We start from the raw sequence: 25193 nt of genomic DNA on the forward strand, positions 1-25193 counted from the left end.
TTGTGGTAATTTACTGGCTTTGGTGTTATCTCCAGTGAGATGACTTTGTTTTTTCAGAACAGGGTTTCTCTGTGTAGCCTTGGCTATCTTGGACTCGCCTTGTAGACCAGGCTGACTTTGAATTCATAAAGATCTACCTGCCTCTGCCTCCTGAGTGCTGGGATTAAAGGAGTGTGCCGCCACCACCACCCAACTAAACTTTTTAGTGTGTGTGTGTGTGTGTGTGTGTGTGTGTGTGTATGTTTTGTCTGCATGTGTGCCTGGTGGACATGGAGATCAGAAAAGGGCATCAGATGCCCTGGAATGAGTTGCAGACAGTCATGAACCACCATGTGGGTGCTGGGGAACTGAACCTGGGTCCTCTGCAAGAGCAACAAATGCTGGAGCCAACTCCCCGTCACCTGGACCCCCTCAGTTCAGGCTGTCCCCATCACCTGGACCCCCTCAGTTCAGGCCCTCCCCATCACCTGGACCACCTCAGATCCCGGGAGTGTTTGTGAGGTGCCATTCTAATGGAGCTTCCTCTACCTGCTCTCATGTCTACCATATGAGCTAGTGTGGATAGACTCTATACCACTTGCTTATCACAATTTTAATTTTAATCACCTTTTTCTCATTTCTGCTTTAGCATTTTAAATGGCTGCATGGTGTTCTATTCTCTTTGAATTTGATCTTATTGTATCATTTTTCTGTCAGTTACTAATGTCACCAAACTGTCAGGCACATAGCCCCTCCTCCCCCCTCTATGCTTTGCCTTGGTGTGAACCTCCAGCTGGCACCTCAGGAGCCCTGTCTCCCTCAGCTTGCTGTTATGGGGGTCATGAGATGGTGTATGGGGAAACGTGTTATTAAAGATTTTACAGACCTAGCTGGGCGTCAGTGGCACATTCCTTTAATCCCAGCACTCGGGAGGCAGAGGCAGGTGGATCGATGTGGTTCGAGGCCAGACTGGTCTACAGAACAAGTTCTGGGACAGCCAGGGCTACACAGAGAAACCCTGTGTCGGGGGGGGGGGGGGATTTTGCAGACCTCAACATGAACATGCTTTATTGATGCCCAGAACCTGTACTTGCTGAACCTTACTTCTGCCTGCTGTACCTCATTTTGGGTCTGTGGCTGGTGTTTTGTGATTGGCATGAAGACGTGTTAAGAGTGTGCAGCTTCTGTACGACTGCCAAGCAGTTTAAGGGTGGGGGGGCTGCCAGGAGAGAAGATTCGGGGAAGTTTAAGGGTTTTTATTCTTTTCTGTTTTCCAGATCAATGTCCGGGTGACCACCATGGATGCAGAGCTGGAGTTTGCTATCCAGCCGAACACCACTGGAAAGCAGCTGTTTGATCAGGTCAGTCTCCTACGTCGGGGGGGAACTGATTGCTTAGGACAGGTCTGTGATGGACCAGTCCTTTTGTCTTCTAAGCAGATTGACTTGTTTTGTTCCCTTGAGGTTGACAGAAGAAAATGGCCTTTGAGAAAGTAGAGTGCTGTTCTAGTTCATGATAGCATCCACCTGGAGATACCTGGAAAGCCGGGTCTTTTTGCTAAATATTCTTAGTTGATAGCATTCATTTGCTAACCGGGCTTGTTCATAGCACCACTACTCCAAATGCAGTTTTGTCAAATGGCTCAGCCCTTCCCAAAGTGGACTAGAAAACATTGTTTAGCGTTGTCCGACAGCTGTGTGTCAGGGTCAGCAGGGCTCTTTTGCAGAGGGGCCAGATAGGCAGTCTCTTAGGTTCGAAGACCATGTGGTCTGTGTTGTAACTGTTCATTCTTTCCTCTGTTGTTGAAATTGGCCACAAATCCGTGAACTGAATGAGCATGACCTTGTTCAAATAAAAACTATATGGGGCACTGAATTTTCAAAGGGATTTCCTGAACCTTCCAAAGAGACAAAAGAAGACAAAAGAAGAGAACCGCATTCTTATCTTGTGGGCTGCACAGATAGTCCACAGGCCAAAGACTTGGCGTCCAGCCTGCGGAGGCTGTCTGCTGCCGCCTTGTGTAGACTCCTCTTCTGGGGTCCAGACAGAAGCAGCTCTGCTAATGTGAGCACCGTGACAAGGACAGGGCAGAGCGCATCTGACACCTCGTGGTTCTGGATGCATCGCCCTGTGGTCCCTCTTGCTTTTGTGAGGAAACAGAATATCCTGTGTTCTGTTTCTTAACAAAATACCTCAGGTAGCCGGCTCCAGCAGGCAGTTCCTCTGCCAAACACTTGGTTTTGGAAAGCAGCTTTTCCGGAATGTTCTGCGCGGCTCTCACATAGAATGGAGAGAGGGGTCACCCCTTGTTCCCATCTTGTGGTGCAGGGCTTGGGGAAAAAAAAAAAAAAACCCTTTTTGGCTCCTTGTTCTGTGCCCGACTTCATAGACTAAATGGGCCCAGACAGTAGGGGAGGGATGACCAAAGATGCCTGTGTAATGCTGCTCAGTGCATCCGGGCCCTCAGTGGGATCTATAGAAACCTTTTTTGGGAGGTGGCAGGGGAAGTGTGCCCATGCCTCCTTAAGCCTGAGGTGAGTGGCAGAGATGAAGGAAGGCAAATTCTAGAGAGTAGAAAAGGGTCTTGGGATACAAGGCCAGAAGTGAGTCACACAGCACTTCTCTCCCCAGAGCTTGTCATCCCAAGTGGCCCCACTGCCTCAGGGGTGGCACATAGCATTCAAGGTCCAAACCAGAAGATGGGACTGCTGGCGCTGGGGAGACCTGGGAAGGGGGTTTCGGCACCGTTGGAGGCTCCGGGTGCCGCTCACTGCCCGTGCTCAATCCAGTCTTCTCTGGAAAGTGACACAGGGCAGTGCAGGGTGGCCCTGCAGCAGAATGCTGGTGCCAAGGCATGCCCAGACCTGTTCTGCAGGGCTGGGCGTGGGTCCGGGCTGTCAGTCACTATTATTTGAAGGTTGTTCTCTTCTAGTGAGATTTTAGATATTTTCTGCTCCAGGGTGAGGCTGGATGAAGGATGAAATCTAAAAGGGTCACCTGAAAGATCCCCAAAAGAAGCTGGACACAGGCCCTGAACCCTGGGAGGCACTGTGTCCAGGACCTGAGCCTGAGCAGCGCTCTGCCTGGCCCCCAGCTTTGGCTCTTGAGCACCACCATCCCTTGTAATCCAGTGCTGGGCCCAAAGGCAGAACTGCTTTCAGAGCAGAGCAGGGAACTGTAGTGTGAGTGGAGAAATGAGACCATCGTCATAGACCCAAGGTGGAAGAAGCTTGTTCCATAACAACCCTCTAGCCTGATGAAGCCAATCGAAAGGGACCACGAGCACGTCAGCCCCCCACTGTGTCAACACCCTCACTGTGTCAGTCAGTGCCCCCACCATCCTGCCTCTGCAGCAGCCTCTTCCCTCTCAGTCTGGGCTGCAGCGTGTTACTGAACTACAGCTGGAGAGCCTGACGGAGCAAGAACTGGCATTGGATGTTCTGTGGGACAGGAGGGCTGGGACACAGCGCTTCAGCTGCTGCTTGGAGTTGACTGATCAGGCATCCCTGTCCTTGCCGTCTAAAGCTGGTCATGCAGACCCTTCCCAAGGCAGTGGGAAAGGATGGCTTCATGGGAGTGTGGGATTCCCCTATAGGGAGGACCTGTGACCTATGGGGTGGCTTCGGAATGGCGTGAGCTGTTTAATATGGTATTGTGGAGGGGATGGGGAGCCCAAGTTCTGAAACAAAATACTGAAGACCATTTATCAGGAATGGTAAGGAGTGGGCGGCACGTCAGTGAGTGTGCTGGCCTTGGCTGTGCTGGATGCTTGCAGACTGACATGTCTGTCCATCCACACAGACGCAGGAGAGGACTCAGAGCAGTGGAGGAGCAGGTCAAATGGACAGGAGGCTCTGACCAGCCGCTCAGGTCTAGGCAGGAGCTGCAGTAGGGTAGATGGGGTGGAAAGATTAGTGCCAGCACCTGCTTGTTAACATGTGTGGGATTTTCCTGTGCAACCTTGTGTCACCTCAGATAAGGCGCGGGTTTGTAGGTAGGATGTCTGCGCTCAGCACAAAGGGCATGGACTTCACAAGGCCCTGGGAGCAGAGCACTGTGAAAGAGACCGAATTCCTTCACTCCATGATAAAATCTTGAATTTGGTGTATCCCTGCTGTTCTGTGGGCGAGTAGGGGGAGAAAATGAACAGGGCAGCCCTTGGCAGTTAATAAGCAGAGACTCTGGAGTGGTAGCAAGCATCTGCCCCCTACAGATGAAGGTAACAGGCGTGGCCAGGATTTTACTGGAGATTTCAGGCTTAATTTAAGCCGTTGCCTTGTGTATCTGGTTTCTTCCTCTTTTTAGGGAAGATAATCTCATTTCGTAGCCGGGGTGATCTCTAACCCTCACCTTCCTGCCTCACGCCTCTTAAAGTGGGATTGCTGGGTACCATGACACCTGGCTTCCTGTCAGTCTAGTGTGTTCAGTCAGTCTAGTGTGTTTAAATATCACAGGAACTCTTAAGAAGCATGGAAACCTTTTCTAAAGGTTTAATGTTGCCTGTCATGGCATTTAAAATCACAACATCTAAGATTTGGGACTTAGTTCTTTTAATTTTTTTTAATTACATGTGTGTGCGTGCATATGAGTGCAGGTGCCTGCAAAAGCCAGAAGAGGGGGTCAGAGCCCCTGGAGGTAGAGTTGCAGGCTGTTGTGAGCTTCATGACTTGGGTGCTGGGAACCAGACTCAGGCCTTCTGCAAAAACAGCATTTGCTCTTAACCACGGAGCCACCTCTCCTCCCTCAGGGATTTAATCCAGATGATGTTTGGACACTGCTTTTCTGTCCCCAAGACACTCGTGAAGATAACCAGCCTGGAGAACTGTAACGATATAACACAGGAAGTTTTCCCCCTCGTGGTGTCCCTACTACAGTTTTGGATTGAGATCTTAGCGTAGCAATGAGGATTTCACCTTTCTGGAGGCTGTTGACATGTGAACATGGCCCCCTACCCATTGCACTCTTACAACCCTGGAACCAATGACACCTACTCCCTGCCAAGGGCCTTTGCCTGTCCTCAGGAAGGTAGACTCCAGTTGGCTTACAAGAAGATGGATCAAGTCTTGTGCTGGTTATTAACAGCCATTTTCCACCTGGGTGCCCTGGTGCGGGGCAGTATGCCTGGCCATTCCTGGAGATGGACTGGTGGTTCTGTGCTCTCATCACAGCCTGAAGCAAGAGGCTTTGGGTGAGAGTTTGTAAAACTTAGATAACCCTGAGTCTGGCCAGATTCAGGCTAAAAATGTGTTGTTTGTGCTTTCACCTGACATCTGTGGTTCAGAGGTTAAGGCTGAGACTCTAGTCCTGTTCATTGTACCACAGTGTCAGTCTCCGGGGCCTGCTGAGCTCATGCGGGAACTTGCTGTTGCCTGCCTGTGTGGCTTCTCTCTCACAGTGGGCCTCTCGCTCTCTCTCGCAGGTGGTGAAGACCATCGGCCTCCGGGAAGTGTGGTACTTTGGGCTCCAGTATGTAGACAATAAAGGATTTCCTACTTGGTTGAAACTTGATAAAAAGGTAAGTAGGGTTAACTATTTATGGGCTATTAATCGGAAGCCGATTCTGTTTAAAGCCAGAATGCTTTTACTGCATTTTTGTCTTTTTGTTCCTTGTTATTTATATAAAGTTTTTGTAGACAGAGGCTACAGGCTTCCAGGAAGGGACAATATGGAATAGAATTAGATCTTGGCTAATTCTCATCCCTCCTCCTGGTTCTCTCTTCCAGGCAGGAAATGGTTAACTGCTTCATTTTTTTTTTTTTTTTAGTTGGCCTTAGTTTTGTTTTTTGTTTTTTTTATGAGTCATCTATCATATTGTCAGAACCTGATGCTGCTCTGTTTGAGACTGTAGTAAATTATCTTCTAGCTCCAAAGATTAGATAACCCCGCTCCCAGTAATGAAATCATCAGCTAAGTGTATTTTCTTCAGACCCTTGGCAGGCTGTGCATTTTCCCCACCTCACTTTCCATGTTACTGTAAAGGAGGGTGAGGGAGGGTCATGACATTCATGGTCCAGGACCAGACTAGCCTCAGGACCGTGCACAAAAGGAAGGACATGCATCACTCCTGAATGAATTCCCTGCAGTTTGAAAGCGTGGTCCCAAGAAATGAGGATGGGGCGAGTAGTCCTGCGGCCCAGTAGCTGGGTTTCCAGCCGAGGGGGGGTGTTATGGACTGCCTGCCTGCCTCAGGCTACAGCCGTGGATTCCAGGGCGAGGGAGTGTGGCTGAGTTGCTTCCTGGTATGAAACCCTGTGTAAACCAGGCGTGGTGGGTCCCGCAATCCAGGACTCAGGAGGTAGAGGCAGGAGTATCAGAAATTCAAGACCCCCCTCCATAGTGTGACCTCTGGGATACTCTCGGATGATGACAGCAATGATTATGTGATAATTTTGAGTCACTGGTGCTCAGGGATGGCCTGGAGTTGGTTCTGAGCACTGCCGTCTGTCTCACAGGTCTCGGCACAGGAGGTTCGGAAGGAGAACCCCGTCCAGTTCAAATTCCGGGCCAAGTTCTACCCCGAGGATGTGGCTGAGGAGCTCATCCAGGACATCACGCAGAAGCTGTTCTTCCTTCAGGTCAAGGAGGGCATCCTCAGCGACGAGATCTACTGCCCCCCAGAGACGGCCGTGCTGCTGGGCTCCTACGCAGTGCAAGCCAAGTTCGGAGATTATAACAAGGAAATGCACAAGGCCGGGTACCTCAGCTCCGAGCGGCTGATCCCTCAGAGGTGAGCTGAGGCTGGCCTGGGTGAGCACAGGCCCCGGCCCGGGGAGGAGAGAGGTGCGAAAGGGAGCAGGGAACTGTGTCACAGTCCAGCGAACTTTAGGCTGGTACTTTCCTGAGTGCTCCCTTTGGAATGTTCTGAGCCAGCACGTTCCTCTGATGATTAACTGTCCCTTCCTCATGGGTCTGTTGACCAGGCCCTTCTGACCTGCCAGGTATACAGTAACCTGGCCTCTGGCAAGCCTGTCTTTTCTTACTAATGGTGATTAAATAAATAAATAAATAACACCCTCTTTGGAAGAAAAGGTCATTTAAAATAATTTTTTAAAGACTTCCAGTGGGATTGTATTCACTGAAAGGCTAAACCTTTAGGTTTACGCTCAAGAAAGAAAACCAGAAGAAACAAAAACTTGCCATGATGGTATCATTCAAAAGAACAGTAAGGGGGAGAGGGGTGGCCTGGAGAGATGTCTCAGCGCTTAAAGGCACTGACTGCTCTTCCAGAGGACCCAGGGAAAAAAATATTAAAAAAAAAAAAATGTGTGTGTGGGAAGTGGCCTCGTGGCTCACAGCTCACAGCCCTGAAAGGTGACAGTTCCATGTTCCTCTTTTTGAATCCCAGAGTCATGGACCAGCACAAGCTCACCAGGGACCAGTGGGAGGACCGCATCCAGGTGTGGCACGCGGAGCACCGGGGGATGCTCAAGTGAGTGGGGCCTCTTCAGCTTCCCTTCTCATGGGACTCTGGGCAGCACTCTTGGAGAGGTCAGCTTTTGGTCTTCGTGCTTGGTAAAGTCCAAGACAGACAAGCAGGGCTCCCTCGGGAGAAGACTGTCTGAGTTGTGTTTTTTAAACAAGGCCTGGTGGTCTAGCCTGGGGGAAGAAGCAATGCGGTTGAACCCTCAGCTGGCTCTGCCCGTCCCTTCAGAGCGAAAGCCAGGGCCGACATTCGCTGAGGGGAGCACTGGTCACCACAGGGGTGGGGTCTTCCACCCCTCGTCAGCTCATTTGCTTATTAAAATAAAGTTATTGATTCAACACTAATCATAATGTAAGCATGGGCTGCGTGTTAGAAGGGCAGTGAAGCTTGAGGGACAGGAGCGGGGCTTTAGGGCACTCAAACGAAGACCAGTCCCTGCCTTTGGCCTTGTGCACACCCCTCACTACTTCCTTGCAGTTTTGGGGGTTGGGGACTGTGCCACAGAGACCTTGAGTAGGCCAGGAGCCTTTGATTGTCCTTTGTTGGGATCCTTGGTTGTTCCATGAGTGCAAGAAACAGGGTTATCCTAGCAAGAGAATAAAAAGAAAGAAGTCTGTCTCCTCAGAAGCCGGGGCAGATTGGTCTGTTCTTCCTGAATGTGTGGGGTGGATACATTCCAGGGCTCAGGATAGCACAGGCCCCTCTCAAGGAGCTGCTTACAGGCTGTCCGGCTGCCTTGGTTGGTCCACACCTCACCTGCCTGTCCGTCATACCTCCACATGTCTCCATGTCTACTCGACATGACTGGCCTGCATTTCCAGCATAAGCAGAGGCTTGGGGGCGGGGGTGAATGCTGCTAACTGGAACCCCTCTGTTTTCTTTCCCGTTAGGGACAGTGCTATGCTGGAGTACCTGAAGATTGCCCAGGACCTGGAAATGTATGGGATCAACTATTTTGAGATCAAGAATAAGAAAGGAACAGACCTCTGGCTTGGAGTTGATGCCCTTGGACTAAATATCTACGAGAAAGATGACAAGTGAGTTGGAGTTGATCATTGATTTTAGCCTGGAAAACAGGTGAAGTGTCAGGGTGTGTGTGTGTGTACGTGTGTACATGTGTTAGACTGTGTGGAAGCATCTTATGTGGAGGCCTGGACGTTAGCACCTTGTACATCCAGGCTATTCCACACTGCAAGGAGCCTGTGTCAAGGGAGGGCCCCGAATGCGGTGACTTTAGGGCCCTGAGCGCCTCCAAGTAGAGAGAGACAAACGACTTCCCCCTCCACGGCTGTTCCTAGGCTGTTGCTAGCCAGGGTGGACTCCTGGCTGCAGGCTTGTGCTAATCCAACCAGGAATGTTGATAATGCCACCAGACACCCCAGGATTCTGTAAGCAGCCGAGCAGCCTTCGAGTCTGAACAATTAGCTAAATCCCCTGAGCCTGCACAAGGTGTCTAATTGCTTCACAGCCATTACCCTGTCGAGCTAGGTCTGTGAGCCGAGACAGACAGCTGCCTGGCACTGGGAGCCTCTTGTCAGCTGCAGGTTTCCATCCCTGGGCCGCCTTCTTCCCACCAGCGAGAAATCGGCCCACTTTACCACAGGTGAGCCGCTCCTGGTGGGTGCCTGAGCTCAGAGGACAGGCTCTGGCTGAGGAGGTGTGACACAAGGGTGCCTCAGGTTCTTGATGTCCAGTTCGTGGGACACGTTTGTGAAATGGAGGCCTAGAGCCCTGAGATGCAGCCAAGCCCCGTGAAGCGTGTCAGGGTGTGCCACTCTCCCTCAACTCTTGTCAGTTCCCCATCTCTCACTCACCCTGTCCCCATGGTCTCTCTGGACTTACCAAGGAGAGTGGCCCCGTGATAGTAAATGACATGCACAAAAAGAATGCAGCTAGTGGCCGGGCGTGGTGGCACACACCTTTAATCCAGGGCTCAGGAGGCAGAACTCTGAATTTAATGCCAGTAGGAGATACACAGTGAGACCCCGTCTAAAATAATGAATGAGTGAATGAATGACATTATTTAGAACCATTCAGAACGTCCCAGGCACCCTGAACTCTTGGAGTCCAGGGGAGCTATGGAGGGCGCTCTCAGAGCCAGCCCGCAGACTTTCCTCTATCTCGTAGTGGAGGCCGGGCCCATGAACCGTCACCATCCAAAAAGCTCCAGCCTGGCACCAGAAAGTCAGAGCACCGGGCCCTGCCTGGTCCTTGTGGAAATGCATGTCAGAAGCTGCCTCTGTCTTTCAGCTCCATTTCTGAGCGGCCAGATTTTGTAACAAGCCCTGGCAAGGGCTGTCCAAACAGGTTTTTCTAGCCGTAAGAAACAGCGATAGGCAGGAACTTGCTGATGTCAGTCTGTAAGCACCTTAGTTCACAGAAATGTCACGTAAGTTTGAGCTGGGCTGGGCTGGGCCCTGCCGTTGCCCCTCAGGCTCCCACTCAGCAGCCAGCTGCCGTTCTCGGCAGTGGTTCTCAGTGGCGGGCAGCAGGCCCAGCCCCGTCACCAAACCTTCTAAAGAAGGCACACCCGCTCCTCAGAGGAAAGGCGTTTAAGTAGACATTGAATCCGTTGACAGCTCCGTTTTTTCCCAGGTTGCAGTAGCTGCTGGAGACGGTTCTGGGCTCCCAGGGACCAGGGCTGTAAGGGCCAGGGTATCGGATTGCATCCTTCACCAATAGCACTAATGGTGGGGATTGGATATTCTTGATGCATTGTTAATAAGGGCAATCTGATACGCAAATAAACAGATATATCTCTATCATAGCCTTTTTGAAATTAAATGGGCTCCGGCTGGGCAATGTCTCCCAGGACCCCCTTTTCATGGTTATATGTCACACAGTTCAATGGGAGCGTGGATTCCAAAGGCCTTTGTCTCTCCCTTTCTCTAACCCTTGGCTTGGAAGGACGAGGGGAGCTAGGCCAAATCTCCCCTCTCTCTCCTAGGCATTATTCACAGAAGTCCAGATGAGCTGGATTATAATTCCTCCTGACACTCTCATACCAAAACACTCTGACACAAAGGTAAATTAAAACTGAGGATACTGAGGCTGCCCAAATCCGTAGTCTTTGGCCAGTGACTATCCCCCACTCCCTTAGTATAACCACTCTCTGTGTCACTCCGTCATGAGGTGGTTGTGTAGGCAGCCTGGCTCAGGGCCTCACGTCTTTAGGAGAGCAGGACCTGGGAAGCTTGTGGACGGGTTGGAGACTGTTCTAGCAACTTGCTCACTGAGAAAGGCTTACTAGAGTAGTGCTTTCTGGCCTGGAGCACTCTAGCCTGGAGCTGGTGTTATGTCTCCCGATGAGTTGTGGAATCTGTTCTCATCCCAAGAAATGGAAACACAGATTGAAGGGTAATAGAACATAGCCTTGTATTTTATTTGCTGAATTTTGACAAATACACCCGAAAAAAAAATCACAAATTCTACCAAGACATAGAATATTTGTCATCTTCAGGCCTGCGGACCCAGGTGTAACCATTAGAATGCTGGTGGCGCTGCCCTGTGGTGACAGTCTGTGGGTCTCTGTTCCGCTTGTTCTAACAGCTGTTTCCACTTCCAAACCAACATTGACACAGTATGCAGCTGTCCTTGGGTCTGGACTGAGGTGGTCTTTGTCATTGCAGCTTGCATTGCCTGAGATTTGCTCAGGGTCAGATTTGAGTTTTGCACTTTGGGTGAGAATCCCACAAAAGTGCCTCAGGGCCTCCCACAAAGCGACACGTGGTGTTTTTAAGTCAGGCCAGCCTCCAGCGGTGAGTCAGTGCTGGCCGGGACCCTTCTGACATGTCTGTCCTTCTCAGTATAGCTGGTAAATACATTTTGGTGAGATTCTGTGAAGCTCTGTGCTTACTGACACTCGTTCTAAAACTTTCAGTTGTTGATTCTAATGTTCATGGATAGAACTTTCCTGGGATTAGTACTGTGTTAAGAAATGGCAATCTGGGGCAGGAGAGATGTCTCAGAGCTTAAGAGCGCTGTCTGCTCTTCCAGAGGTCCTGAGTTCAATTCCCAGCAACTGCATGGTGGCTTATAACCATCTATAATGAGATCTGGTGCCCTCTTCTGGTGCGTAGGCATACATACTGGCAGAGTACTGTGTAAATAATAAATAAATCTTTAACAAGTATATTAAAAAAAAAAAAAGGTAAACTGGAAGGGACCAGCTTTTTTTTTTTTTTCCTGTTTATTCAGTTCTCTGTATTAGCGTGAACTTGTGGGCATTTGTTCGCAGTATTTATTTTGTTAATGAGGTTGTTTGGGATTCAGCGTGTAGGAGACCTCGGCATTGGTACACATGTTCCAATGACCCCATCGTGCTGAGGGTGTCCTTACCCTGTTCTGTGCATGTCCAGCAACGAGCCATCTCCACATTCCTCTGGTTCTTGATGGAGAGTCTCATCATCATTAGCCTCCTCCTCCTCCTGCTGTTCCTCTCCTCCTCCAATTCAAGAGCTTAGAAGTAGCCCAGGCTACCCTAGAGCTCGCCAGTCTCCTGCCTCAGCTTCCCAAGTGCCTGGAATCTAGACATAAACCTCCATGCCCAACTCTTCTTCCCAGCTTTTAAGCAGGTGACACATGAGGCACATAAATCCTGCAGCAGCCTTCTGGGTGGACAACGCTCACGTCTTACATGTGATCTCTTTCTAGACAGAGAGAGGAAAAGAGGATCCTCGTAGGCTTTCATTTTCCAACTCGTTAAGAAGTAAAGGAGGTTCTCTAACTCAGAAGTGAGTCACCGCTTTCACGCTTAGCCCCTGCTTGGTACCACAGTTACACTTACGAGCAGCTCCGGCTTGTTACACGTGTGGGCTGTCAGAGTCTTGAGGGCCATGCTGGACCCAGCCTTTGGAAAACAGACACCAGCTAAGGTTGGAGGCCTGGCGTTTCTAGGTCAGAAGCTAGAGAGACCTGTATAGACAGGAGCTGCAGCACAGAGCCTGGCCTCCGTGGGATTGGGGGGTCGGTGTTGTTGACCTGGCTGTGTGGCCATGCAGCCATGGGCTGAGTAACTGTCTCCTGGTTCCTAGCTCTTCTGTGGCCAGCTTTTGCTCATAGGGTCTGGGGTAAGTGTTCCAGAAGCAGCTGCAGCTGCAGCTTTTCCCTGTGAGGGGGACACAGGCAGAGATGGTAGCAATGCCAGGTCATAGCTGTATTTCAAGTGTTCTTCGACTTGTCAGCAAGACTCTATTGGTGAAAGTCCTGCATCCCAGGGGTGATGGTGAAGTGATGGCTGTGCTGCGTTTGACGCCATGGTGCACGTTGGCATTGGGTTAGCAGCAAAGGTGAGAGATCGGTGAAGACAGGCCAAAGGCCTAGCGCGTACACCAGGCTGGCTGCCCAGTGTCCTACAGCTTCTGCGGTGCCCTGGATGCTGTCCCTGGAAGCCACCTGCCATGCTTCTTTAGAAGTCTTCTTGTGGCCTTCAGAGGCTACCTTGGGTTTTTGACCCAGCCTTCACTGCCAAAGCAGGACCCATCCTGCCCGTTAATGTTAGGCACTGAATTCCACCCCAGACCCCAGGCTATCTGTCATCTGCTCAAAGTGGAAACCATAGGAAATGACTGAGGTTTCAAAACTATTTTTATTTTAGGGGTGTGTGTGTGTGTGTGTGTGTGTGTGTGTGTGAGAGAGAGAGAGAGAGAGAGAGAGAGAGAAAGACAGAGACAATGTGTGGGTGGTATATGCACACATGGGTGTGGCTGTGTGTGTACAGGATCCAAAGGACATCAGATGTCACGATTGATCACGCTTCACTTTATCCCCCTGAGACAGGGTCTGTCATTGAAGCTAGTCTGGAGGCCAGGGGAACTCAGCTTTCCTGTTGTCTCTGCGGCCACAGTGCTTTTCATATGAGTTCTGTGGATTTGAACCCCGAACTCCAATTTTTACACTTAGGCAGAGAACACCTCACCTGCTAAGCCATCTCGCCGACCCAGGGATGTTTTTGATGGCAGTACTTGTGGTTTTTAGAGAGTCTGTTTTAGAATCCGGCCTTATTCTGGTAACGTGTTAGAGAGAAGGGTGGGACACAGTTAAGCAAAGCAGTGTGGTCTTGACATCTCTTGATGGAAAAGTCCGAATTGAGGCCAGTGAGGTAATGACGTTGAGTAGTAAGGCCAAATAGGGCTTTTGTATAGTCTCTGACAGGGCAGCATCTAGCCAGGCCATGTGCCTGGCCGGGATGAGAGCCGGAGGGTGGAGAACACCCCTGCTCACCCCGGGAGTCAGCACCTTCTCTGTGAGGAAGGCCCATATGGAACACAAGGCATGTTTTTATAACACTTAGAGTATCACGGACTTAACACTTCACTGGTTTCTGTTGGAGAGGAAAGAAGGGGGGGGGGACGAGGAAACGTGTCGGCAGCCCAGAACCCTATGTTGGAAGTGTAGTTTTAGAGCTGAGAGATGCTCTCGGGTGAGTAAAAACTCTGTCACATATCTGAAGAGAGAACTGGCTGGCTGATAGGGAAGTGATGAGACCAGCAGGATGGACGTGGGCTCTGGCCGTGTGAGAAGATGGTTAGTGCAGATATGTGGGGATTTGGGTGCCAGGGAAGAGGGTCAAACAGAACAGAAGATATCCCTCATTAAGAACCTTTTACCACAAGGTGACCCAGGTGACCACCGCAGCCACCTGAGACAGAAAAACTAGAAAGTGGCTGCACCAGAGTCACTCCTACATTTGGTTGAACCTGGGATGGCAAAGGCTGTTTAAACGTGGTGTGTTTGTTGTTGTTGTTTTAATTATACTTCTTGGACTTGCTTTGTATTTTAAATTAAGGGGTTTCCTAAGGTCTCTCAGTCTGAGTATGCGAGCTCGCGTGCGTGCGTGCGTGTGTGTGTGTCTGTTTCTGTGTGTGTGTATATCTGTATCTGTACCTGTATCTAACTCACCACTGCTTTTCTTTTTATAACCTCAGATTGACCCCGAAGATTGGCTTTCCCTGGAGTGAAATCAGGAACATCTCTTTCAATGACAAGAAGTTTGTCATTAAGCCCATCGACAAAAAGGCCCCTGTAAGTTCAAGTGTAGACCGGGTCACTGCTTATGGTCTCATAGCTGACTGGGTTTTCAGAACACTGAGGCTCCCCAGTATCCTGGGAAGCCTGAGGAACAGGCTTCCCTCTAATAGAAGCTCAGAGACCTCTGAGTCACGGGACTGACACTGCAGTGGGAGGTTGCTATGGAAACCAGATGGCGCCATCCAAAGCTACATGATGTAATCCTGGTCTTCATACAGAGAAAAGGCAGTTCTCAGTTCTCATCGACCTTGACCAAGCAATGATAAGCATTTCCCAAATGACACGGTTCTGCCGCGGCGCACCCAGCTTGCCCAGTGTTTGCGTGGGCAGCCAGCCTACCCCTGGTACCAGCTTGTGGGTGGAGCTCGTGCTAGTGTCTCCTCAGTGGCTGTTTGGAGCACAGATGATAAGACTTTTAAGTCCAATGAACAAAAATGGGGCTTTCTGTAAGGCTTTGGGCTTAACAGTCAAACTTTCCAAGTGTTCCAGAGCCTGGTGGTCCCCAGGTTTCTACTCTCCCTCTTGCTTCCTCCTTACCATGGGACACCCCACCTTTCCCCTGTGGTCACTCTGTCCATCACATGCTCTTCACTCAGTCACTGTGCTCAGCACGCGTGGGAAGCAGAGTGGAAAGTAAGAAAAGACCAATGGATTATGAAACGTTGAGGGTTTTTTTTCTCCACTTTTTTTTCCAGTTTATTTTACATCCCAGGGGTGCCCCCTCCCTCCTTTCCTCCCAGTTCTCCCCTTTCCCCTCTTTCACCCTTCCCTTCTCCCCTTTCCTCTAGAAAAGGGGAGCCTTCCCCATATCAACCCTCTCTGTACATCATTAGGGCTGAGCATATCCTCATCCCCTGAGGCCAGGCAACAAGGCAGTGCTGCCGGGGGAAGTGATCCAGAAGCAGGCAACAGAGTCCATGTTAGAAACAGGCCCCTCCCCCTCCACACGTGCCACATTTAAAGAACAAGCCACCATTGGCCACATAAGTACAGGGGGCCTAGGTCCTTACGTGCACACTCCTTAGTTGATGTCTCAGTCTCTGTAAGCCCCCATGGGACTGGGTTAGCTGTCTCTGTTGGTTTTCTTGTGAGGTTCCTGTCCCCTCCAGGTCTTTCATCTTTTCCCCACAATACTTCCACAGGACCCCTGGAGCTCCTCCCCACGCTTGGCTGCAAGCACAGCAAAGCATCATTATTAGTGTCCGGGGCTGCTCTCTACCGTGGGGTGGGTCTCAGGTCGGGCCAGTCATTGGTTGGACATTTCCTCAATCTTTGTTTTCCCTTCATCCCTGCACTTGTAAGCAGGTTGATTTTTGGATCAAATTTTGTCAATGGGTTGTTGCTCCCCTCCCTCCACTAGCCCTGCCTGGCTAGGAGGTGGTCACCTCGGTCTTCATTCCTCCCCCACCCTCCCGGGTAGGAGTCTCAGCTAGAGTCAAACCCATATCCTCCCAGGACCCCACCCTGCTGCAGGCCTCCAGCTTGACAAAGAGATGTCCCCCTCAGTTTCCCTTCTTATTCCCAGCACTCTTACCTCCTACCCCTTTTCTCCCCACATTTGATCTCCATCCTTGTCTGCTTCCCCAGTTCCTGCTCTTCATCCACGTCTGCTGTCTATTCTATTTCCCCTTCGGAGTGACATCCTGGCGCCTTCCCTTGGGCCTTCCTTGTTATTTAGCTTCTCTGGGTTTATTTGAGTTTCATTCTGTCAACATGTAAACTTTTAGCTGATCTTAGCTCAGAATATTGAAGACCTGTAGATATACCTGTAACACGGTGGAAATGGCAAGAATTCTGTTTAGTTTGGAGGTATTTTTTGTTTTTAAGTGTGTGTGTTTTAAGAGCTTGCTCTGGTTTTTAACCACAGTTCTAGGTTGGGAAAGACCTTGAGTCTGTGTATCCACCCCCGCCCCCCTTGGTTACCTAGTTACAGTGGTTACCTTAGAGCAAACATGTGCTGTGACCATACTGTAGATGTCTGCTAAGCCTCTTAGGGCTGAGTGCCGCTTTGCAGTGGCAGAGCCACTTGGAACACTTTGGTACTGCCAGTTACCCCCTGCCTCCCCCATCCTCCCACCCCCCCACATGGGCTAGGCAATCAGAATTGTAAAGTCAGCAGGTCTCTCTCGACTTGGCTTGTGTAAGTATTTTATTGAAATGTTTCCTGCTGTTTGTAAACTTGTGACTCCTCCACTCCCCTGGCACTCACATAGTTCTTTAAAATTACACTGTGTTTATTACAGACTCGGGCTCCATGGTGACGGCTCCATCAGTATGCAGCCCCACTAGCCGAGGGTCAGAGCGAACCCATGTTCTGTGGGCAGTGAGGTGGCCTGGCTTGAAAAGCCAGGCAATTAATTCTGAAGTCTGGGTAGCTTGGTTTCTGCTCAGTGTGGTGCTGATACATTTGCAGAACTTTTTTCTTTTTATTTCAGCTGACAGTAGAGGAGGTCTTTAGGGCCAGGGTGTTGAAGAATGTGCATGCACTTTGCTATACATTTTAGCTTTTGAAAATCAAAAGAATGCAGAGGCAGTCATGGTTGGTGTGATTAAATTAGTGTGCACATGGCCACTATCAGCAGCCCCGTGGGAAGCTTTAAAGAAATGGGTGCTGTGGAAGCACGAGACCCTGAGTCTGGGTCCCAGTGCCTACATTAGCGGCAAGTGCAGTTGGAGGCTTGTGGAACCCCAGCGCTGAGGGGAAGGTGAGATGCACACAGGCAGCTCTGTGGAGCTCGGTGGCCAGCCAGTCAAGCTCAGTTTCTGAGCTCCAGGTTGGAGGACACCCTGCCTCAGGAAAAAAAAAATCAGGTGGGGAGGGAGAGCTATAGAGGAAGACTCATGACATCGGTACATCCCTCCCCCAGCACACGCCCTCTGGCTGTGTTCCAGGATTGACCCGTGGACGTGGGCAGTCGCAGGTCTGCATTGTGGTGGGAAAAGCGCTAAAACCAGGCAAAGAGTAGGATTCTCACGGTGAATCTAGCAATGCCTCTTAGAGGAAAAGTGACGCTGGCTGAGGAGAGGGAAGGGGATAGCTGGGCCTTTCAGTGTAGGCCCGAATTGTGGCAGCATTAGCTCGGGAGCTGATGGAGGAGGCAGTGATCAGGTGACCCTCCCTACCCCTCCAGGGCTGTGGAGTAGCCATGCCCAGTCCCAGTATTTTACTTTGTGCACAAGAAAGCCACATTTTCAAGGTTAGGCTTTGACATAAAAGACTACAGAAACCCTGAAGGTGATGAAGGAGGTATAGGATTTGCTACTGGGTGTAGCCTTGTGAAGGGAACCCTGGGAATTTACAAAGCTTCTCTAGAGGGCCAGGAGGCACTTTGGGGCCTGGTTTTGACTTTTAGGTGGGATCTCCGATCTCCTTTCCCAGGCAGCCTGTGAAGGGCCAAGCAGGCACCTTTCCCTTCAGAATAGGCCCTACTGTTCCTAAAGCAGCCAGGGAAAGGCCGAGAGCTCTCGGACACCTTCAGTGGCTTTTGAACTGTTAGGAATCTGGACTCTGCTCAGCAGAAGGCTCAGAGCAGCCTTCTTTTTTTTTTTTTTCCTTTTTTTTTTATTTTATTTTATTTTTATCAGTTACATTTTATTAACTCAGAGCAGCCTTCTTAGGAGCCCCTCTGACACAACAGAGGGTCCTGGAATTGGGCTGTGGCCTCATGGGAACTTCCTGGGAGTGTACCGTGGCTTGTCTTCTTTGCCTGACAAGATTTTGGGGTGTCTGGAGGTCCCCTTTCCATGCTTTTCTTGTGCCTGCTGTTAATTTTTAGTACATGGACTGCCTGTCCACTGAGAAAGCCTCCGCTTGTCCCTTCTTTTTGCATTAAAAGGAACATTGGGGAGGTAAACTCAGGACTCTAACTTGAAGTCATAACTGGCTTCTTTCAAAGGCGTGAGAGAAACTCTCTCCCCTCACCCATCCAGCTTGCCAACTAACTCTAGAGTGTTTTCCAGTTTCTGGGTCCGTTTCTTGCAGGCAGGGTTTGGGGCAGTCTCCTGTAACTTGTAGTTCTGACTCTTGAATCTTTGTGATTTTTTTTTTTTTTCCTGAAGGGGAGTTGGTGCATTTCCTTGCACGTACTTGTGAGTCACAGTGGAACATTTTTGGGCTGTGTGCCTCTGAAGCCTTGAGCCAAGGTTGTTTTCTCTTGTGTAATAAGAGATAGGTGGCTCATAAAAATTCCTCCTTGTCTTAGCACTATGGACTCCTCCCAGGAAAAGCCAGTCTGTGAAACCAGAGCCCCACCCGGGAAGTTGAGGGTTCCCGGTGGCCTCACATAGACAAGGGGGACTAGCTGGGTTGCCCTTTGCCTGTCCCTTGGCTGTTCCAGCATGCTGTCAGTCTCTGAGGTGGCCGTGGATGGGATGCACATTGCTGGCTTCCATCACCTTCCTTCCAGATGGCTGGAAAGCCATCTGTCCCTGAACTAGCCCTGGAAGGAGCGAGAAGTTAGGAGACAGAGCTGTCTGCCATCTTCATGGCCCTAAAACCCTTGTAGCCACTGGTGACAAAGCTCCAAATACCATGCTCTGCCCTCTGAGAAAGCAGCTGCTTGCATTGTGAGTACAAAGGGCAGCTTGCACTAGTAGCCCCTGTGCATGCCAGCCAGTGTTTCCTGTCCCAGGTCCTACTTAAATCTCTTATGAACATTCTCTGATCCAGTACTTATGTTTCCATTATACTGTCACCCACATTCCATGACCCGAGGCTAAATGATGGAGTGGCTTGCTTGGGTTATAGAACTCAACTCAGCTGTGGTGCTGAGCATTAACAGCTGTCACCCAGCAAATATTTGTTGAGCACCAGTAACTACTGAGTATTGATTTGGTCCTAGGAAGACAGATGAGTGGACGGCCCCTGGTCTCGGGGAACTGGGAGTCAGATGATTACTAGGCAGTGGAGTGCCATGCTAACACAGTGGCAGACCCCTCTACCCGATACAGCAGGCACAGAAGCAGGGCTGGGATCATTGGGTGGATGGGGTTGAACTGGGATAGGATGCTCGGAGGCACGACAGTGCAGCTCAGGAGTTGACACCAGTGTTAGGGCCGGCGCTATAAGGCTGTGGTGTATCTCTGGCCCAGGAATCTGGAGCAGTGAAGATCAAGGCAGTGACCAGTCTGTAGCAGTGTGACAGGCTTGGCAGGAGACAGGAAGCTCAGAAGTTGAGGGGTAGCGTACATGCAGGAACAGGAAAGGAAAGGATGGATGGTGACAGGATGGGGGGCCTGAGGAAGCAGACACCAAAACATGCTACCCTGGGAGGCCAGTGATAACCAGCTTTCTCAGTGCGAGAGAGGCCTCTTGGTAGAGCGCTATAGGTGGAGATTTAGCATATACACACTGATGCTAGGCACAGCACACAGACCACACATATACAAATGGATGGACACACATGCACATATACAGATTACCCCCTCCCCCCAATTGACCCACTGAGCGTATATTCCACATACGAGGAGTAGACATTTCTGATCGCCTTTGGCCTTTTAGAGAAGGCTCATGAACTCTGAGAAGTGTGGTCTTGGGAAAGAAGGCTGTTGAGGGAGAGGAGGCTGAGCCCACCCTGTTCTGTTTTGTAGGACTTTGTGTTCTACGCCCCACGCCTGAGAATTAACAAGCGGATCCTGCAGCTCTGTATGGGGAACCATGAGCTGTACATGCGCCGCAGGAAGCCCGACACCATTGAGGTGCAGCAGATGAAGGCCCAGGCTCGGGAGGAGAAGCACCAGAAGCAGCTGGAGCGGTGAGTGAGGGGCCTGTGGTGGGACACAGTCCCTGTCGGGGACGCCAGGCAGACAGACAGCCTGGCAGCATGGGACCCAGTCTGAGCAGGGACTGTCCTATGAGCTGTTCCCACCTGACTCGTCACCATCAGGCACAGGCTGTGGCACCCCTCTGCTTGCTGCAGTAAGCAGCAGCTTTGTCTGCAGGTCTGGTCTGCCTGAACCTCACCCTTCCTTCATGTCTGCTGCCTCTTCCCCACACCAGACAACAGTTGGAAACGGAGAAAAAGAGGAGAGAGACGGTGGAGAGAGAAAAGGAGCAGATGCTCCGGGAGAAGGAGGAGCTGATGCTCCGGCTGCAGGACTATGAGCAAAAGACCAAGAGGGCCGAGAAAGGTCAGCAGTCACGCCGCCTCCCCTTCCCACCCTGCCCCCACAGTCACTAAGGGGTTGGCTGTTCCCCCAAGAGAGCAGGGCAGGGCTGGCTCACAGCCAAGAGGGAGCTTGTTCAAGAGTGCTGTCTCTGTTTAGCACAGTCCCCCTAAAACAGTCGAGCCATGACAACGCCGTCATTGAGGGTAGAAAGCTTCCCCCCCCCCCACTTCGCTGAGAACGTTCAAGTCCAGTGAGGTAGATCCCACGTCCCCTCGGCACATACACAGCAGTCACAGCCAGCCTGTGGCACCTCCACCATTCATCCCAGGGTCACAGGAGCAGCCCTGCCCTCTGAGGACATTAGAGAATGGGGGGAGGGGCGGTGTTTGGAAAGACAACACAGGCTATTTCTGTGTCCCGAGTCAGTGTCCAGGTGATGAGTGAGTCGTAAGGGTGTTCCGCCTTAGGGTGCCACTAGGGACTATGGTGCCATTAGGGTGTAGCAGGGTCAGACCTGGCCTGGAAACGGGGTTTCTGACTAGTTGCTCTTCAGTATCCTCTAACCATACTGAAATTCATAACAGCAGCAGGAATGAGCCTTGAGCTGTCCCTGCTCGCAGCCCTGTGACTTGGCGCAGGGCTTTGTGAGCTTGGCTTTCTCTCCTTCAGCCCACTTTGGGTGGGACTGGAAGGCCAAGGTTCCTTTCCTGCCTGGGAGTCTGAGCAGCTCTGACTCCATGTTCTCTGCAGAGCTCTCCGAGCAGATTGAGAAGGCCCTCCAGCTGGAGGAAGAGCGGAAGCGAGCCCAGGAGGAGGCTGAGCGACTGGAGGCTGACCGTGTGGCTGCGCTGCGGGCCAAGGAAGAACTGGAGAGACAGACACAGGATCAGATAAAGAGTCAGGAGCAGCTGGTAGGGATTGCCTGGTTTCAAGATGCTGAATTATGGAGAGCCTTTCAGAGCTTTTAGCCAGGGCTTGTGAGCAGATCTGCTGTGGCAGCGGCAGGGTGGGCTGGACTGGTCTGAGTCCTCAGTGAGGGAGGTGGAGTGGGTGCTCCGGGCCCCACAGAGACAGAGAGAGGTGCGGATAGGGTCCCCTGACCATGAAGATGGAGGGAGCACAAGGCATCATCAGGAGGCCATTCATTCTTGGGGGTGAGTGTTGGTTCACCAGAGAACTCTGCCACAAGGATTTGCCTTTCCTCTAGGCTGCAGAGCTGGCTGAGTACACTGCCAAGATTGCCCTGCTGGAGGAGGCTCGGAGGCGCAAGGAGGACGAGGTGGAGGAGTGGCAGCATCGGGTGAGTTGAACCCCGGAACCATGCGTGGCCGCGGGGCACATCTTGGGGGAAGAGTATTTTGAGCTCAGCTGCAGGTCACATCCCAAATTTCTGGAACCTCTTAAAATCCTCTGCAGATGCTTTCTTTCTTAATGAGGCAGAAATCCCCAGAGGAATGGCCTGGGCCCCGTTCACGAGGTAGAACGGCGCGCTGGCGTTGGATTCGCGGAGGAACAAAGGCCCACTTATTCCTTTCCTCCCTGTGTTCCACATCCCACGCTCTTCAGCCGCGATCAAACCCCCCTGATCGGGAGCTGGTTTTGATTCTAATTGCTTGGGTACTCCCTGCGATGGGGTCACGGAGCCTGAAGCAGAATGTGACCCGTGGAGTATACCGGAGAACTTTGGCGGTTTCCAGAGCAGTGTGGCAGCCCAGGCTCCCCGATGGGCGACGGGAGGCTCACCTTTGAGCTTGCTTCCTCGGAGCTGGGGCAGCACGTGGCGTGGGGTTCTACCTTTTGCTGTACACAGGGTCAGTCTGCAAGAGCTGGGATTGGGAGTCCTCGCAGAGCCGCGTCTGTGTTCATGTACCCTGGGACATCAGAGCGTCCAGCTGTGGTTCTTACCATGGGCTTAGCCCTAGGCTCTGAGAAGCCCCTTCTCCACGTCTCCTGCTTCTAGGGATCCCTTTCTGGAGCTGCTCCAGGCCTGCGTCCCCCATCTATTCCTTCCGTGCTCTCCAACCCATGGCACGCAGAAAACATAAGGTTCAGGGAAAGTGCTCATTGTAAAAGTATTAGGTGAAGAAAGCCATTTATAAGGCAGGTCAGACTGAGCTCACATCTAGAAAGGGGGTGCAGGTGGATGAGATGGGCTCTGGGCCCCTGACTGACAACCCGAGAGCTAGATGCATGCGCAGACTTACTCCATGAGGTGGAGTACATAGCTGGAGAACATAGCCCGTGAGCCTGTTCTTCCAGGCAGAAAGAACCGGTGCTTTCCGGCATCTGGAACCCTGATTTGTGTGTGTGTGGACATGTGTGCTGCCGCTCTGGTGAGAGCCAAGTGGAGGCAGAGCCCTGGCTGGCAGGCCACACCACCTCTGCCAGGACGGGCTGTGGCTTCTCACCTGACCAGTGGTCTCCTCCCCAAAGGCTAAAGAAGCCCAGGACGACCTGGTGAAGACGAAGGAGGAGCTACACCTGGTGATGACGACGCCCCCGCCCCCGCCACCCCCGGTCTACGAGCCTGTGAACTACCATGTGCAGGAGGGACTGCAGGATGAGGGGGCGGAGCCCATGGGCTACAGCGCGGAGCTGTCCAGCGAGGGCATCCTGGATGACCGCAACGAGGAGAAGCGGATCACGGAGGCGGAGAAGAACGAGCGCGTGCAGCGGCAGCTGCTGGTGAGTGGGCAGGGGTCCTCGGGCCCTCGGGCATCGCTTGCAATCATCTCTGCAAGCAGGCGTTAGTGAGGACCCCTTTCCTGCCCTTCCGCATCCCTATCTCCGGGCCACTCCCCGAGGTCACACCATCAGCCCGTAGGGGAGGCAGGTGGGTAAATGTAACGTGCTTCGTGTTGCAGACCCTGAGCAACGAGCTGTCGCAGGCCCGGGATGAGAACAAGAGGACCCACAATGACATCATCCACAATGAGAACATGCGGCAAGGCCGGGACAAGTACAAGACGCTGCGGCAGATCAGGCAGGGCAACACCAAGCAGCGCATCGACGAGTTCGAGGCCATGTAGAGACCAGGCTGGGACCAAGGGCGGAGGGCACCTCATGGCAGGGCGCTGTCACGCTGGGCCCTGTAGCTCTTAAGTCTAGAAACCCCCTGACGTGTTCTAGCCCCTTGCAGTTACCGGCAGAAGCGCTCTGCCCCAGGACCCGTTGGGGGGTCCTCTCTGGTTACTTCCAATTGTATCGTAGTGCCAAACAGGCCAGATTGTTAGAACAGCTGCCGACACTTCCTGTTTGGAGCAGGGATTCGGGTGGCTCTAAAGTCTAAAACTTCACGCCGGACCGTGTTCCACGAAGCTCACTGTCACCAGGGACAGCTCTGTGGCTCACACGGGTGCCATACTTTCTCTAGTTTTGAAATGAGCTCAGATCGATTTTGTTCTTGATTTCTATGAAGGATCCATCTCTGTGTTTTGAGGGGTGAAAATGATTTTGAAATTTGGGCCTAAGGTACGCCCCCGCACAGCCTCCTTCCTCCAGGGCGCTGGCAGAGTCCGCGGCGCCCCTTCAGAGTGGACGGTACAGGACTCTCCGATACAAAGCTTTTTCCATGCTTACCTGTTAGCATACGTCGTTGGACTTACATACCTAATGATCTGCTGTAGAGAATAGTATTTATATATAAGTGATGATATGGGTTTGTAACATTAGTTTTAAAAAGGGAAAGTTTTGTTCTGTATATTTTGTTACCTTTTACAGAATAAAAAGTAAATATTAAGAACCATGTAATCGCGACACTTGATCTGACGTGGGGGCAGTTGGGAAACTGATCAATCACCGCTGTACAAAATGTTGGTGGGCTTAGTGCACGTAAAATGCACACTTCAATTTCCTGTCAGTTTCTTCTTTGAAAAAAATACAAAATACAGACTGAGAGCATTCCGATCCAGCCCTGAAGGGAGTCCGGCCTGTTTATTGTGAGCGCCTTGTTCCTGTTCTCACCTTGTCCTCCCTTCTGTGCGCCACACCAGATTTACACACAGTGAAAGCGCTCCAGGGCCTTGCGTCCGCTTGCAGGGGGTCCTTTCGGGACTTGCCTCAGGCGTCGCGGAGCATGCTGACTGGACAGGTGCCTTCCCGGGCTCCTCTCCCTGGGAGGCTCGCTACAGCAGAGGAGGTGGGCAGTGTCCACTTTCTTTCCCCTCTGAAACACATACAACAAAGCCTAAATTCCTGTTGTTGAAATGCCAGGAGCCGTGGACTGCTGTTGAGCATGTACTGAAATCAGGACGTTTCCACGTGTCCGGGCAGTAACCCTCCCCGACTCCCTAGACAGCAGTAACTGTGCGTTCCTCTAACCACACACAGCCGTAGGCGGTTCCCGGTGATCCAGCGGGGCTGAGTCTGGTGACCCCACATCCTGCTGACCTTTGAAGGTAGGCGGTCACCTCAGGATCGCTCAGTGCAGGACGAGGGTCATGTCTGTCCATAAGTTGGGGCTGGACAAGACTTTCTGCCACTGAAGCCTGGACTGTGAACACGAGTCAGTACAGCCTGCAGCGCCTCCCTCTGCAATGAGAGAGAAGGCCATGGGTGAGAAGGCTAACCCTGTTCTCTCCCTCACCCCAAGCCCTAGGCTTCCAGGCTCGAAAGCAGCAGTTTCCAACCCATGGGGCCCACCCCTTTCGGGATC

The 25193-nt window shown here is 51.6% G+C and overlaps 2 protein-coding genes across 2 annotated transcripts in view; one reads left to right on the forward strand and one right to left on the reverse strand.

The window, feature by feature from the left end:
- The window catches only part of Ezr (ezrin), a 43292-nt gene extending 18843 nt beyond the window's left edge, over window positions 1-24449 (forward strand). Inside the window, exons 2-13 of the mRNA XM_021635715.2 lie at window positions 1257-1340; window positions 5399-5494; window positions 6432-6706; window positions 7325-7408; window positions 8293-8439; window positions 14329-14425; window positions 20021-20184; window positions 20430-20560; window positions 21290-21450; window positions 21747-21839; window positions 22973-23224; window positions 23404-24449. Of these exons, the coding sequence (XP_021491390.1) occupies window positions 1257-1340; window positions 5399-5494; window positions 6432-6706; window positions 7325-7408; window positions 8293-8439; window positions 14329-14425; window positions 20021-20184; window positions 20430-20560; window positions 21290-21450; window positions 21747-21839; window positions 22973-23224; window positions 23404-23568 (1749 nt within the window). The 3' untranslated portion in view covers window positions 23569-24449. The remainder of the gene's footprint in view (window positions 1-1256; window positions 1341-5398; window positions 5495-6431; window positions 6707-7324; window positions 7409-8292; window positions 8440-14328; window positions 14426-20020; window positions 20185-20429; window positions 20561-21289; window positions 21451-21746; window positions 21840-22972; window positions 23225-23403) is intronic.
- A 104-nt stretch (window positions 24450-24553) lies between these two features.
- The window catches only part of Sytl3 (synaptotagmin like 3), a 54081-nt gene continuing 53441 nt past the window's right edge, over window positions 24554-25193 (reverse strand). The window contains exons 15-16 of the mRNA XM_021635727.2: window positions 24929-25069; window positions 24554-24704 (exon numbers count right to left, since the gene is read on the reverse strand). Of these exons, the coding sequence (XP_021491402.1) occupies window positions 24960-25069 (110 nt within the window). The 3' untranslated portion in view covers window positions 24554-24704; window positions 24929-24959. The remainder of the gene's footprint in view (window positions 24705-24928; window positions 25070-25193) is intronic.

The sequence above is a fragment of the Meriones unguiculatus genome, chromosome 20 (assembly GCF_030254825.1).
Source record: "Meriones unguiculatus strain TT.TT164.6M chromosome 20, Bangor_MerUng_6.1, whole genome shotgun sequence".
Lineage (NCBI taxonomy): Eukaryota > Metazoa > Chordata > Mammalia > Rodentia > Muridae > Meriones > Meriones unguiculatus.